The 14,832-nt window shown below is 37.6% G+C and overlaps 1 protein-coding gene across 2 annotated transcripts in view; it reads right to left on the bottom strand.

Moving 5' to 3' along the window:
• cfap45 (cilia and flagella associated protein 45) overlaps nt 1-14,832 on the bottom strand; it is a 38,336-nt gene that overhangs the window by 14,186 nt on the left and 9,318 nt on the right. For both annotated transcript variants that reach the window (XM_059564815.1, XM_059564814.1), the window contains exon 5: nt 220-390. In XM_059564815.1, coding sequence (XP_059420798.1) covers nt 220-390 — 171 coding nt within the window. The remainder of the gene's footprint in view (nt 1-219; nt 391-14,832) is intronic.

Raw genomic sequence — 14,832 nt, 5'->3', positions numbered from 1 at the left:
ACTGCATCTCATTTCTGAGGCTGGGTCCTTCAGAGGTCACATTTGTTGGCCACATATGTCATTGAGGAGGTCTCATGGCTAAACTTTTCCTAAACATGATTTTCATTTCTTAAATGAGACCACCTCAATGTATGTGGCCAACAAATGTGACTTCCGGTGGATGTAGCCTCCGAAATGAGATGCAGCTATGGTTTGGATTTTCATTGTGGTCTTATCTACCTCATTGAGCTTCTTGACTTCGTCCTCTTGTTCCATTCTCAGGGTGTTGGCCCGTTCCAACAGGTACTGAGCCCGGTCCCTTGCCTCTGCCTCGAGCTCACTGAGGTTCTGGTTCTTTTGCCGAGACAGGTCCGCCTGACGCATCTGTGCTTTTCTCTGCTCTGCAGCATCCTGACACAATGACAAAAACTAAATTTAAATATCTTGAAGAAAATAGCAGTTCTTGGAAGACAGCCAAAGTACATTTTTGGGGCCATACACACAGAACACAATTTTGCATTGAGGTGGGCAGTGGAAGGATAAAAAAAAATATAAATGATGTGAGATTCTCAAGATGTGTTTTTTCAACTTGAGCATTATGTTTTTAGAATGCTGTGCCATTTGTGAGATGTTGCGAAAGAAGCAATCAAACTACAATCTACCTTTTCATATGCATCTCTTCTGATTTAATTTAATACATTGACTATCATTAAAGGGGTCATATGATGCTTTTATAAAGATCATTATTTTGTGTATTTGGTGTAACAGAATATGTTGGCATGCTTTAATGTTCAAAAAAATTGTACTGTATCCTCTATGTTCCGCCTCTCTCAAGTGCATTGTTTTCTACAAAGTCCCTCCTTCCAACAAGCGCAGTCTGCTCTGATTGGCAAACTGACCCACTACATTGTGATTGGCCGAACACCGAAAGCACTCGTGGGAAATGTAACGCCAATTTCCATAATCATGAGCTTCATCTTTGTAAATAAATGTAAAGACAGTTAATAATGTCCTTAGTTTTACCATCAGTTCAAGCCCGAAGAGTGGCGTAACAGACAGTGATAAAGCTCAGCTCATACGTGTTTGCAGTACACAAGCCATGGACAGTTAAAACAGCTGACTCCACTGTGATGCGACCATCTCTCTCTCTCTCTCTCACACACACACACACACACACACACACACACACACACACACACACACACACACACACACACACACACACACACACACACACTTGAACATTCAATAGCAAATAATTAACTAATAACAAAACATACTTCCAGTAGCTGATTCAGAAGACCCAGATTGTCGTATCAAAGTCAGATATACCTCCTCGTCTAGGGTCACAAAACGGTTGTCCATAAAATGCGTTGCTGTTCTGTTGTAAGTAATCTTAAAGATTCCTAAAATACAGCTACTTTCGGAAAGCCAAAAAAGTGCTTTTGCTTTCTCCTATATACACACAGCATCATCCTGACATGGCAGCTTCATCACTAACTGTGGTTACTGAAACCATGCCTTCGTTCTTTGCGTGAACATGTGGGCGGGGTTATGCAAATATTTCCACATAGTGACATAGACATGTCGGGCGTGTCTTAACTTTGATAAAAAAAAAAAAATATCTCTTTGGATTTGAGACTTTAGTCTTTGCTACTTTACAGTTCTTCTTCATGCACCAAGAGCTTGTAACACTCCAAAGAGAAAGGAAAAAATTTAATTGCATCATATGACCTCTTTAATGTCAGGGTTCTGCACTGGTAGCCCTGTCTGTGTTTCTTTTGTCTTCTCTGGGTATAACTCTGTCTTCAGGTGTATCCCATTTTGCTTTATGTTGTAGGGATTCCTTAGATAAAAAGATAAAAAGATAAAGATAAAATATACTTTAATGTCCCCCAGGGGGAAAATTTGTCTTAGGCTACAGTCACTGCGACACACACTTACAACGTACCACATAAAAAATACACAGAATATAAACAATACAAACATGCGTCATTACACTGTATCATGAAAATTACAAAAATTAATTTATAATAATAATTGCACAACACAGTGGGGATAAAAAGTATACAAGTAGGTAACCGTCATTTGCTACTGTTTAGCATCTTAGCCTTTTGACATTTGCATATAAATTACAGTACCTGGCCCCATGGTATACATTTATAGTGCTTAGTTGCAAAGTGTACCCTCATTATCTGGGAGATATTAAGCAGACCAACTTTCATGTCTCCCCATCCAACTTCAAACACATTCCGAGATAACTAGATAGACCTCGATGCCAGACACCAAATGGGCCTGCCTGACTAGCCAGCTCACATTCTCGCAACACACGCACACACACACACAAACATTTTATTTATTTAAACTATAATTAATAAGTTACAAATTTGTGTTTCACTATTGTAGTAGCCTAGTTCCAATACTTTATTTGTATTAGTTTGACTCTCAATGCTTCTATTCAGGTATACTAGTGTATATTTGCTTTAAGATCTTCCACTTGTTTTATCCTTGGTATCAAAATGATCTGCTTTTTAATCCTCAAACAATTATGTACAGGGAAGAGAGGATCCTGTGCACCTTGTCTCCAAAAATTTGATTGATGAGGGTCATAAAAGCTATCTGTTCTGGACACTGGTTTGTACACCCCCCTCCCCTCCCTGTACAGCCCAGTGACCTAAATATGAACTTATGAACCTAAGAAGGAATTTCGGTGAGGGAGGGGAAAGGGTTTTTTGTGTGTGTGTGTGTTGGGATCTGTGTGCTTTTTAAACTCTGAAAAGGGTGAAATCATGAAAATGGTATAAGGGAAGATTTTATTAAGGTTTTAAGTACACAGTGCATTTGAAGAAAAAGGTTATAAACACATACGAAATGGAAACAATGTAATGATCGTTTTCGTAGTTGGAAAAATGTAAAAAAACGTTGTTAAAGTTGTAACAAATGAAATAAAAATAAAACTAGGTTACTGGTTATTTATCTAAAACAACCAAACAAGTCAAAAACTATCAGATACATTTCGTTAAGCAACATGTGAAAAAGACGTGAGAGCTTGTAGCATTGCAGTTTAAAAAGGTGTAAAAACGTTGCTAAAGTTGTTACAAATTAAAAAGAAAACTAGGTTACTGGATATTTATGTAAAACGACTAAAGTCAAAACTATCAGAAAAAGGTTATAAACACAGAAGAGACGGAAACAATTTAATGGTCGGGTTTTTTCGTACTTGGAAGTGTAAAAACGGTGTTAAAGTTGTTACAAATTAAATAAAAAGAAAACCAGGTTACTGGTTATTTATCTAAAATAACTAAACAAGTCAAAAACTAACAGACACGTTTCGTTAAGAAACACGTGAAAAAGATGTGAGAGCTTGTAGGATTACAATTTAGAAATGGTGTTTTGTTACTAGTTAGAAAACTAGGTAACAGAGTTTTAGCATTTGTACCTTACCTCATACTAATAAAAGAAGCGAATGTAAAGCAGCGATACAAACCAGAAAAGTTGGTGTTTGTCACAATGTTAGAAAAAGTTAAAACAAAAGAAAAAATAGGTATGCATTTACACTGATCTCAAAGAAAATACATCAGACCCCGTCTTTAAAACACCAGCACAAGATACTTGTCAAATCTATGCTGTACTTTACCACTAACTACAATTAAAAAAATCGAGACTGTTACTGACAGAGAGTTAAACAAAAGAAAAAAAGATCTCACAGCAAAGTGTTACGATGTCTCCGGTAACGTTAGATCGACTCAAACTAAAAAAAGAAGCTAACGTAAAGCAATGTTACAAACCAAGAAAGTAGGTGTTTGTCACGTCGGGTGAAAAGTTAAAACAAAAGAAAAAAAAAAGGTAGGCATTTACGCTGTTCTCAAAGAAAATACATCGGACCCCGTCTTTAAAACACCAGCACAAGATACTTGTCAAAACTATGCTGTACTTTACCACTAACTACAATTTTTAAAATCTAGACTGTTACTGACAGAGAGTTAAACGAAAGAAAATAAAAAGATCTCCCAGCAGAATTTGCGAAGCCTCCGTAAAACAACCTCCCAGCACCACTGACACACTCAGAATGCTTACGTCCGGTCCCACTCAAACCACTCCTTCTTCCTCTTTCACGCAAGGCTTTAGGTGCATTTACCGCCACCTACAGGGCAGGAGTGTGGAGCATTGACGTTAATGAAAACTAACTCAAACATAAGAGATAAAAGAAATACAAAAATAAAATTAATGATAATAATAAACTTAGTAGTGGTTCTTTAAATACTGTTTATCAACTCTTTGAGATACTTAATCTGTGAAACATTTCTATAGCCACATCTTTATTTAACAAAATCTAAAATGAGATCTGATTTATTTCTATATTAAGTGTTTCTGTAAGTTGTAATCTTTCGTTGTCATATCTTTTACATTTTATTAAAATAGGTTCAACTGTTTCAGAAGATCACATTTAACACAAAGTCCAGACACATGTTTTTCCTCTTATAAATAATGACTGATTAAGTGCAATGTGTCCAATTCTATGGCGAGATCTTACTTTCTACCCCCAAAATTCTCCTTTCATTTCCAACTGTTCTTGAATATTATATAAATGCCGTCCTTTATTCTCACCACCCCATTTAATTTGACACGTATCTATTTACGTTTTTTTTGTTGTTGTTGTTGTTGTTGTTTTTTATTACCCCTTTTATTACTAATTTACTCATTGGAGTATTACATTTGATGTCTGATATTTTTATGTTTTTATCTGGTCCACTACTTTCATTACCTTCATTACCTATATGTGCGGGTACCCATACAAAATAAATATTTGTTTTGCTTGTATTCTGAACAAACTCTGTAAAATGACTGACAAAATGTCTTGTCTAGTAGAAGCTTCACCACTCTTTAAACTTGATAGTACTGAAAATGAGTCTGAACATATGACTACTTCAGGTATATTAATGTGTTCAACCACACTGAAGAGCCAAAAATATGACAATCATTTCTGTAGTATAAACAGACGGATGATTAGATGTTCTTTCTGGTATTCTATACCTAACCCTTGGAACATATACAGCTGCTGCTGCTGTATGGACTGTTTCAGGATCTTTAGATACATCTATGTATATTAGTTACTTTAAAACTAGTTTAGCCTATATGCTCTTTATTTTTAATCTAAACAAAAGTCCTTGATGTTTTATTTTATTTTAATAAGCCACTCACACTTACTTTAGCAGCCTAAATCATTGAATATGTCTTTTATTTTGTTAATATTAACTTCTGGCACGAAATTCTACATTCATAAATGTATGTTTTTCAAAATTCCACCACGTTTAGTGGCGTTTAAAGAGGAATTTGTGATGTATTTGGAGACGTTAAAAGGAATGAAAAGTCCCAAAGCAAAATTTTTGTATTCTTCATTAGAGAACTTTGGTTTCTTAATGTGAAAATCTGTTACCCCCCCCCCCCCCCCTACATTTTCTTTATCATTATATTTTTCTTTTTTCTTAAGTGTTGTTTTATTTATTTTACATTTAGTTTGTTTTATGATGTACAGAGTGTGAACAAAAATTTTGTGTAATCTCAGACCGTATTTGTAAATCTACCAGTAATGTACGTCTTTGTTTTTAATGTTTAAAGCATCGAATAAAAATAAAAAACACACACTAACACTTCCCCCACCTCCCTAATAACGTTGGTCGCAAAGGTTAAAATGTATGTTAATTGAACGTGGTATGTCAAGATGGGCTTTTCTTGCCAAAGAAACTTTTACAACATTACAGGAAAGGCTAAATATTTCATCTCAAGTAGTGTGTAGAAACGCGCCTGGTGTCTGGCATCTGGTGTCTTTGTGTTTACTGTTACGACCATGTCAGCGAAGACTGTAAAACATCTAAAGGTTTTTTGGGTTTGCAAGTCAACTTTAATTTAATTAGTTTTTTTTTTCGGGGTTCTGGTGTTGTAAATGGTGTGCTGCAGGTCAGCTAAAGTAAAAAATAAATAAAATAAAATGTTTGTGTATTCAGTGATCAAAGGGTGACAATTTCAACTTTATAGCTTAGGTCTGTGATCGCAAGGTTAGCTGAAAGTTCATTTACTGGTCAAAAGGATGTGAAATCTTTTAACAAGTCAGACCATAGAAAAATGTAGTTTAACAAAATATTGTTAACATCAACATAGACGTACTGAGAATGCAATCAAGTACACAAACACAACCATACAATCATAAACACACACACACACACACACACACACACAAATGTAAACATACAGAAAACATGTAACCAAACAAATACAAATATACACTCAAACAAGTACATAAATACACAAACAAACAAATAGGTCACAAACACGAAAATACCTATATTAGATTGAAAATGAGTTGTCATAAGTTTTCTTTGAAACCAAAAGTGTTTGTTGCTACAAATGTCTCACATAACTTTACACAATAGATTAGATGGCCTTTATCACTTTCCAAATGGTGTTGTTAACCATGATGTTTAAAATAGTTTAAAAAAAGTATTATTTTTTTAGCGTTCATGTAGGATTCATGTCAGCACTCAAATGTTTTTAGCAAGAGTCCAGAGACAGATGAAAATAGTAGGAGGGAAGAGAGAAAAAAAAAATGTAAGAGGTTTTTAATGACAGACTAAATGCTTTCAAAACAATTGAGTTTATGCATTTATCTTGATTGTGTGTACGGTAACCGTTGCATACATGAAGCAGAAGAAATACATAACCTCATAAATGCATTGTGGTTGATGTTAAACAATAAAAAAATATTATTTATATATTATAACTTACTTTCTTTTCAAAACACAATAAACATTCTTATGACTTTTTTAACTGTGAACAACCGGTTTGGTTGGAAAATAAAAAATAAATAAAACATATTATGTTTCTAAGTTAGAATGCTTATAGTTTGTAGTAAAATCACATATATAAACTAAAACATTTTTCCTTCAAACCATGCGGTTTTCACACACACACACACACACACACACACACACACACACACACACACACACACACACACACACACACACACACACACACACACACACACACACACACACACACACACACACACACACTCCTCACAAAACTGCCAACAAGGACCTTAAGTTTTTGTTTTAACGTTTAGCTGTAGCTGAGACCTTGGTGGAATTATTTTACGCACAGTTTTGGGGAGGTTACTATGAACTTTCTAATAGCTTATAGATCACAAATTACCCTATTTAAAATCTAAAAGGTTGTGCAACTATATCAATTTCTTTAAAAAAGTAATGTAACTGATAACATTTGATTACATGTTTTAAGACTTGTAATGTTTTCAACCGTTAATCTTTTGAAACATGTAAACAGGACAGGATTAACATTAGAGTGCTCAACAACTAATGACCATCAGACTTTTCAAAATCCTTCATCACTTAAATTAGGATTGTGCTCGTGATTTCATTTTAAAGCACAACCACCACGAAATCAGATTTGCACATATTTAAAAACACAACAAGAAAGCTTAACAGCTATGATACTGTTTTGAAATCAGGTTTTTCCACAGCTATGAAGGGAAATGCCCCGGCATCTAACAATGGGTTGGTAAAACGGTTCAATTTAACAAATATATATACATCAGCCAAATAGGAAATTAGCATAGGTCTTTAACTCCTGAAACATATGACTCATATTTTAGAGTAGTTAAGGTAGTTTATGAAATATATCAATTAAATCTGTACGTGTGTGAAAAAATATTCAGATGTAACATTTTTATAATTAACCGCAATTTAATTATTTTTTCTCACTGACTGTAACTGATTACATTTATTTTTGTAATCAAAGGATATAATTTAGCTATATGTAACTAGTTGATCCCCCTAACAATGATTATGCGTTCTAACAATAATAGATGGTGAAAGAGTTCATTACCCTCTTTAACTTTAAAAATGAGGACAGTGTCGCTTAACACTAGTTTGTCAAACAAGGGTTTGCTCTTAAAACAACCCCAGACCCCGACTTGAAAGCACCGTAACAAGTATAGCCATTGCAGAAATTTATTATAGAGATGCAGTAAGATAAACTCTGGATGCACGATTGACCGACTTATGACATGTTTACCATATTATTACAAGGCCTTGCTTACCTAGTTTTATGATGAAATATGTCTGTAAAAATAAACAAACATACACACAATCTCCAGAATGGGGTCTGATGATGGGGGTTCATCATTTCATGATGAAGACAGACTGGATATTCAGACCACAGCAGCAGGACACGATTGTCTTTTTCTAAAGATAAAGACAATTATTTGGTTTCAGGACACACAAATCCTAACGCCGGGTTCACACCGCAAGCTGCAGCAGAGCGGAAGCAGCGCGTTAGCAGCAGGTAGGCAGAGCTGAAGCAGCGTGCGCCCATTTTGCTTTCACACCGGCAGCGGAGGCAGCGCGCAACTGAACAGCGGATTTTGGTCAGAGTACTCTATAATGGGTATGTTCGCATTGCTTTATTTCCATTTAAAATACATTTAAATAAAAAGACTTGGCAAGAAGCTTTTTAATTAATAATTTCATTGTTACTTTTGTTGCATCTTTGTTTTGCTGTCTTTGTTTTTCGTGCAGTACGTGTTGTTGAAAGAAGAAAGGCCATCGCGCTATATTTGTTATTAAGGAGACTATGAAAAAGACGCATACTTTGGGTTCATCCCATTAACCGACGTAGGAGAGAACATGGTACATATTACCATCTTGTCACTGGGTTTGTTTGCAATCAAATTTACCAAAGGACACCCTGAAAACCAATTTAATAAACGGTTTTAAATTATGTGTATATTGTAGCCTAAATGGTTCACAGCCTTGACTTCCTGCTCATCTTGAAATCAGCATTTACTTGTTTATTATATATGCATGTATCACCTGCTTTTGTTATTTTTGTGCTTATGTGTAATTTAGAAATTGTAAATAAATGGTTCCAATTGAATCAATTTTGAATCAAATATTGAGTTGTTCACTCGTGTGCCAGCGAAAGCGTCAAAAACACTATAAAATTACTTACCATCTGCAATAAGAGCCGCTGCAACTTCATCCCATGCTTTTTCCTTCTCCTGCAAGTCTTTGTAAAGTACAGTCAACAGCGCAGCAAAAATAGACCCAGCGCCGAAACGATCGCGACACTGCTGCTTCTGCTACGCTCTGCCGCGCAGCCTCTGCGTGCGGTGTGAACGCTCTCATCTGTTGACATAGGCACCGAAAAAAATACACTCTGCTGCAGCTTGTGGTGTGAACCCGGCCTAACGCCCCAATGGTTCACAAGATAACATAACAACGGTTGCTCCATTACAACATACCCAACCCTATTTTAGCCTGTTTTAGCACATGTACAGTATATCGTATTATTCTTGAATATAGTCGTTTAGTCTAAATATGTGTTAACAGTTATTTTATTGTTATTATATGTATTATATGTTTTTGCTTTACAAAGGGGTTCAGTTTAATACGTTTAACTAATACCTCATTCAAGCTATGTAAATCTTCAGGTCAGGGAACTACAATACCCATCATACACCTCAGGCTTCAAACATGGCCGTCGTGGATACGTACTCATATTGTATGTGGCAACGCTCTAAATCATTGGACATCTGATTAAACGCATGCGCAGATAACCTAAATAAAAAGACACATTTCTACACTGTTTGTGAAGTATACGCTCCTTCCATGTTGTGATGTTACAAACCCTCTTTTTGTGATGCAAAGTCCGATTCACTTCTGAAAAATGATTCATTTGAACAGTTTGGTTCAATGAACCGATTCATAGGGCCCTTAAGTAATTTTCGCAGTTATGTCAGTACACATTTTTTTTTCTTTTTACAACTCAAGAGTAATTTTATTTCCGTGAATCATCTAAATAAATTTATTGTGTGAACACATATTGGTGGTTATTATCATCTGTTCATTTAAGTTAATGCTTAACCATCTAAATAAAGTTAACTGTGTGAACACATATTGGTGTTTATTGTCTTTTGTTCATTTAAGTTAGTGATGTTTGTGTTCGCAGTTTTAGGCACAGTGCCTCTGTCGTTTGTTTAGCTTAAACATCAGTTTTTAGTCAGTTACAAAGGTGTCAGGCATTAAGTTTTTGTATTTTTAACTAACCTAATTATGACAGAGTTACAGGTTTCGGGTGTTTTTGGTGAGTGTAAGCGGTGAAAACTTAAATGTGACCGTTGAGTATCGTTAGCTACTCAAACGAAGACAAATTGTGTAAGTGTTCATTAAGATGCCGAATTGAAAATAAGCGTACAAATATTCATAATGACAATAAGTACAATATACCCTAAAAACACAATAGCCCCTGCTAAGTACATCTAAAATTTGCTAGAGTGGTGAGATATTTACATTTACATTTATTCATTTAGCAGACACTTTTATCCAAAGCAACTTACAGATGAGGACGGTGGAAGCAATCAAAACAACAAAAAGAGCAATGATATATAAGTGTTATAACAAGTCTCAGTTAGGTTAACACAGTACACGGGGCATGGGCTTTTAAATAATATAATAAATAAAAAGAAAACAGATTGAATAAAAAAGAATAGAGCAAGCTGTGTTAGAGATCTTTACACACACACACACACACACACACACACACACACACACACACACACATATAAATAGATATAAACCGCAATGTTTTTCATAGCGTTACACTTTGAAACCAGAACGATATGTTTCCATGATTTTGTTAGCTCTTTCTGTTTGAAGCTGTTTACCGCAGTTTCACCATCTTAATTGCAATGGTTTGGTCTTATGCTTAGGGCCTTATACGAGTCCTTTTCTTAGTTTTTGCTCTCGTGTAAGTGGGTCTCTTTGTTCATACAAAGCAATATTTCTGTGAATTTGGGTATTAAAATATTGCTTTAAACATCGTCTTCATTCGAGACGTTTACTTAACATCATTATATTATCCTTTATAGATATAAGATATGTTGCTTATTATTATTGAATTGTTAACAAACAAACAAACACGTTTCTGAACTCAGAAAACAGAATAGCGAGTGAAGTGGATCAATCTTTTATTTCAACACTATATTGCTTTGTATGAACAAAGAGACCCACTAACACGAGAGCAAAAACTAAGAAAAGGACTCGTATAAGGCCCTAAGCGTAAGACCAAACCATTGCAATTTAGGATGTAGAAACTGCGGTAAACAGATTCAAACAGAAAGAGCTAACAAAATCATGTGTAACCGAGTGAATGAGATGAGTGACATCAGTGAGCACCTATCAGTAGGGAGCCCTCCCTATTTAAGAGCTGGTTGGCTGTAGCCTGGCATGCGTCACGTTCGTCTCCGCCTCCTTCCTTGTTTACAGTGGCTGTAGCCTGTCTTTCTTCTCCGGTTTCCCTCGGCTTGTCGCGGTGGGTGCATTTGCTGGCTGCTCGCCTTTCAGTGTCCCTGTAGTCCAGCTGAACAGCGGATTGCATGATTTGAGTGTTTGAGTATCCGTGCTTGTGAAAGGACGAGCACATTGTGTGAATGCATCGTCTACGTCCGGATTTTCCCTCTCGTCCGGGCGATTTGTTTTCCTGGTGGTGCTATAAAACGCTATTATAGCCCCGTCGATTCCTTACTTCTGGATTGAGAGAGAGCATCGTATTTTCCTTCTCTGCTGTCGCTACCGTGTGCACTACAAACTTGTTGCCATCTGTGAGAAGATTGTCACCCCACTGATGAAGGGGATCCTTGCTGTCTGGTTTTATTGATGCTTTGTGTATTAGAGTCAACTAAACTGAACACCAAACTATCCGCTCATGACTGTACCCTAAACATCATCCAACTGGGCTATATTGTAGTCAGTATTTTGACGTTGGTTATTTTATTTTTCTGTCTTGTTTTATGATTTATTTTCCTTTCAGGTGCTGAGGTTCCACGGGTGGAGGATCTCTTGTGGTGGTGGTGGTGGTGTTTTCCCCGAACGTTTGCAGTGATTTTTTTTTGAAGTCCTTGCTGTGTGTGTGAGTGCCTTCGGTGAATTAAGTTTAGTGATCCCTCCTCCCGTGGTTTGCCTCAGCCCTGTTAGTTTGTGTGTCTTTTTGGTTGTGTCTTTGTAACCAGTGTTTTAGTATAGAAAGTGTGTGTGTGTGTTTATTCAGATGTGTGTTTTTGTTTACTTGAGTATGTGTGTAGCGTAAAATCTGGCCAGTACAGCTCCTGATTGCAGTTATTTTTAATGTGATTATGATTCTGCTTTAAAACAAACTTGTATTAATAAAATACTTTTTGTACATTTTCATATCCACGTCTCTGCCTACCATTATTAGAGAATCGAACCTGAGTGACCTAGTAATAATAACCTGAGTGTTGTCTATTTCCCGGGGCGAAATTCCCCGGGTGGCGTAGTCGGAATCCTTTTTATCTGTAATACCACTCCTCTCCCGCCACAATCTGGCGTAGTCGGCAGGGTCTCTATCGTGTAGTGCAAAGACGTGGGTATTGTTTTGTTGGTTTAGTGTTTTTTTGGATATTTTGTTTTTGTTTTTTTTCTTCTCTTTTACAGAAACCAGACAGCAGCAGTTTCTTTCGTGAGTTTGTGACAAGTAGACCTGTGAGTTTTTGTATTGGTAAGTGATTTTTCCCGATTCGTTATCGGTCGAGGGACGAGAGGGAGGATCCGAAGAAAATTATTCAGGCATTGCGTGATTCGTATGGTTGCACAAAATCGTACGTTGCTCTTCAGGAGTAATTTTTTCAGGGGACGACAGGATGGGGAAGGGACAGGCTCAAGTGTCCTGATTGGGTCAGATTTTAAGTCTCGTTTGATGTCGACTTGTACTCAACTCGTTGTAGGTATGGGTGGGGTTGAGGTACCTTGCCTGGTGGACACCGGTCCCATGGTGTCCACCATTACGGAGAGTTGTTTCTCTACAAATGTTGAGTCTTGGGGTCAGGAACCGCGTTGGTCGTGTCATTGGCTACAGCTCCGGGCCTCAGTTAAGGTGCGTGAATGTCGGGCGTGTCGCATCCCCGCAGGCACCATGAAATTGGTTGTCGTGATCAGTGCGGGTTTTTAAAGTGTCGCCTCGTCGTATAGAGAGGTGTATTTTAAGTATTGTGCGAGGTCCACACTGGCTCGATAGTATCTACAGTTATTAAGCGTTGTATTTTTTATATATATTTGGAATTATGGGGTCCGGACAGACTTGAGTCGTGCCAGTGGTTTTAGCTGTGAGCTGTAAATTCCTCATATGGTGTATTTGGGATTAGACAATATGGCTCTGCACGTTTTTGTCTGTTGTTAACCTTCGAGGCTCCTAGTTTCGTTTTACAGTAATTGTAAGATTGTCATCGCATAGGTGACCCGTCTTCGATGCAGTGAGTTAAAGCGAGGTTGCAGGTCATCTCGCAAGCCATGTCACATTCCAAAGTGGCATGAGGAATTTGGACGTAGTTCCAGAGGAGCAGTCTGGGGCTGTTGAATTTACGGGTGCGATGCACTGAGTTAGAGCGAGGTTGTAGATCATCTCGCAAGCCATGTCGCATTCAAAAGTGGCATGAGGAATTTGGATGTAGATCCTGAGTTCCACAGGATCAGTCCAGTACGGTGAAGATACTGTGCTATGCACTGAGTTAATGACAGCCAATTTTTTAATAGTCATCATGGAGGCAGTAAGAGCTGTAGGTCTTGTGTCAAACTCTGTTCCTGCCTGGTTTCACCCTGACGACTCAGAGCGTACGTTCTGTTTAGTTCACCGTCGGGGCGACGTTGCAGAAGCTTGGGGTGGATTGTAACCGAGTGAATGAGATGAGTGACATCAGTGAGCACCTATCAGTAGGGAGCCCTCCCTATTTAAGAGCTGGTTGGCTGTAGCCTGGCATGCGTCACGTTCGTCTCCGCCTCCTTCCTTGTTTACAGTGGCTGTAGCCTGTCTTTCTTCTCCGGTTTCCCTCGGCTTGTCGCGGTGGGTGCATTTGCTGGCTGCTCGCCTTTCAGTGTCCCTGTAGTCCAGCTGAACAGCGGATTGCATGATTTGAGTGTTTGAGTATCCGTGCTTGTGAAAGGACGAGCACATTGTGTGAATGCATCGTCTACGTCCGGATTTTCCCTCTCGTCCGGGCGATTTGTTTTCCTGGTGGTGCTATAAAACGCTATTATAGCCCCGTCGATTCCTTACTTCTGGATTGAGAGAGAGCATCGTATTTTCCTGCTCTGCTGTCGCTACCGTGTGCACTACAAACTTGTTGCCATCTGTGAGAAGATTGTCACCCCACTGATGAAGGGGATCCTTGCTGTCTGGTTTTATTGATGCTTTGTGTATTAGAGTCAACTAAACTGAACACCAAACTATCCGCTCATGACCGTACCCTAAACATCATCCAACTGGGCTATATTGTAGTCAGTATTTTGACGTTGGTTATTTTATTTTTCTGTCTTGTTTTATGATTTATTTTCCTTTCAGGTGCTGAGGTTCCACGGGTGGAGGATCTCTTGTGGTGGTGGTGGTGGTGTTTTCCCCGAACGTTTGCAGTGATTTTTTTTTGAAGTCCTTGCTGTGTGTGTGAGTGCCTTCGGTGAATTAAGTTTAGTGATCCCTCCTCCCGTGGTTTGCCTCAGCCCTGTTAGTTTGTGTGTCTTTTTGGTTGTGTCTTTGTAACCAGTGTTTTAGTATAGAAAGTGTGTGTGTGTGTTTATTCAGATGTGTGTTTTTGTTTACTTGAGTATGTGTGTAGCGTAAAATCTGGCCAGTACAGCTCCTGATTGCAGTTATTTTTAATGTGATTATGATTCTGCTTTAAAACAAACTTGTATTAATAAAATACTTTTTGTACATTTTCATATCCACGTCTCTGCCTACCATTATTAGAGAATCGAACCTGAGTGA

This window comes from Carassius carassius, chromosome 13 (genome assembly GCF_963082965.1).
Source record: "Carassius carassius chromosome 13, fCarCar2.1, whole genome shotgun sequence".
Lineage (NCBI taxonomy): Eukaryota > Metazoa > Chordata > Actinopteri > Cypriniformes > Cyprinidae > Carassius > Carassius carassius.
The sequence above is the reverse complement of the archived record's forward strand: the minus strand, read 5'-3'. Positions and strand labels throughout refer to the sequence as shown.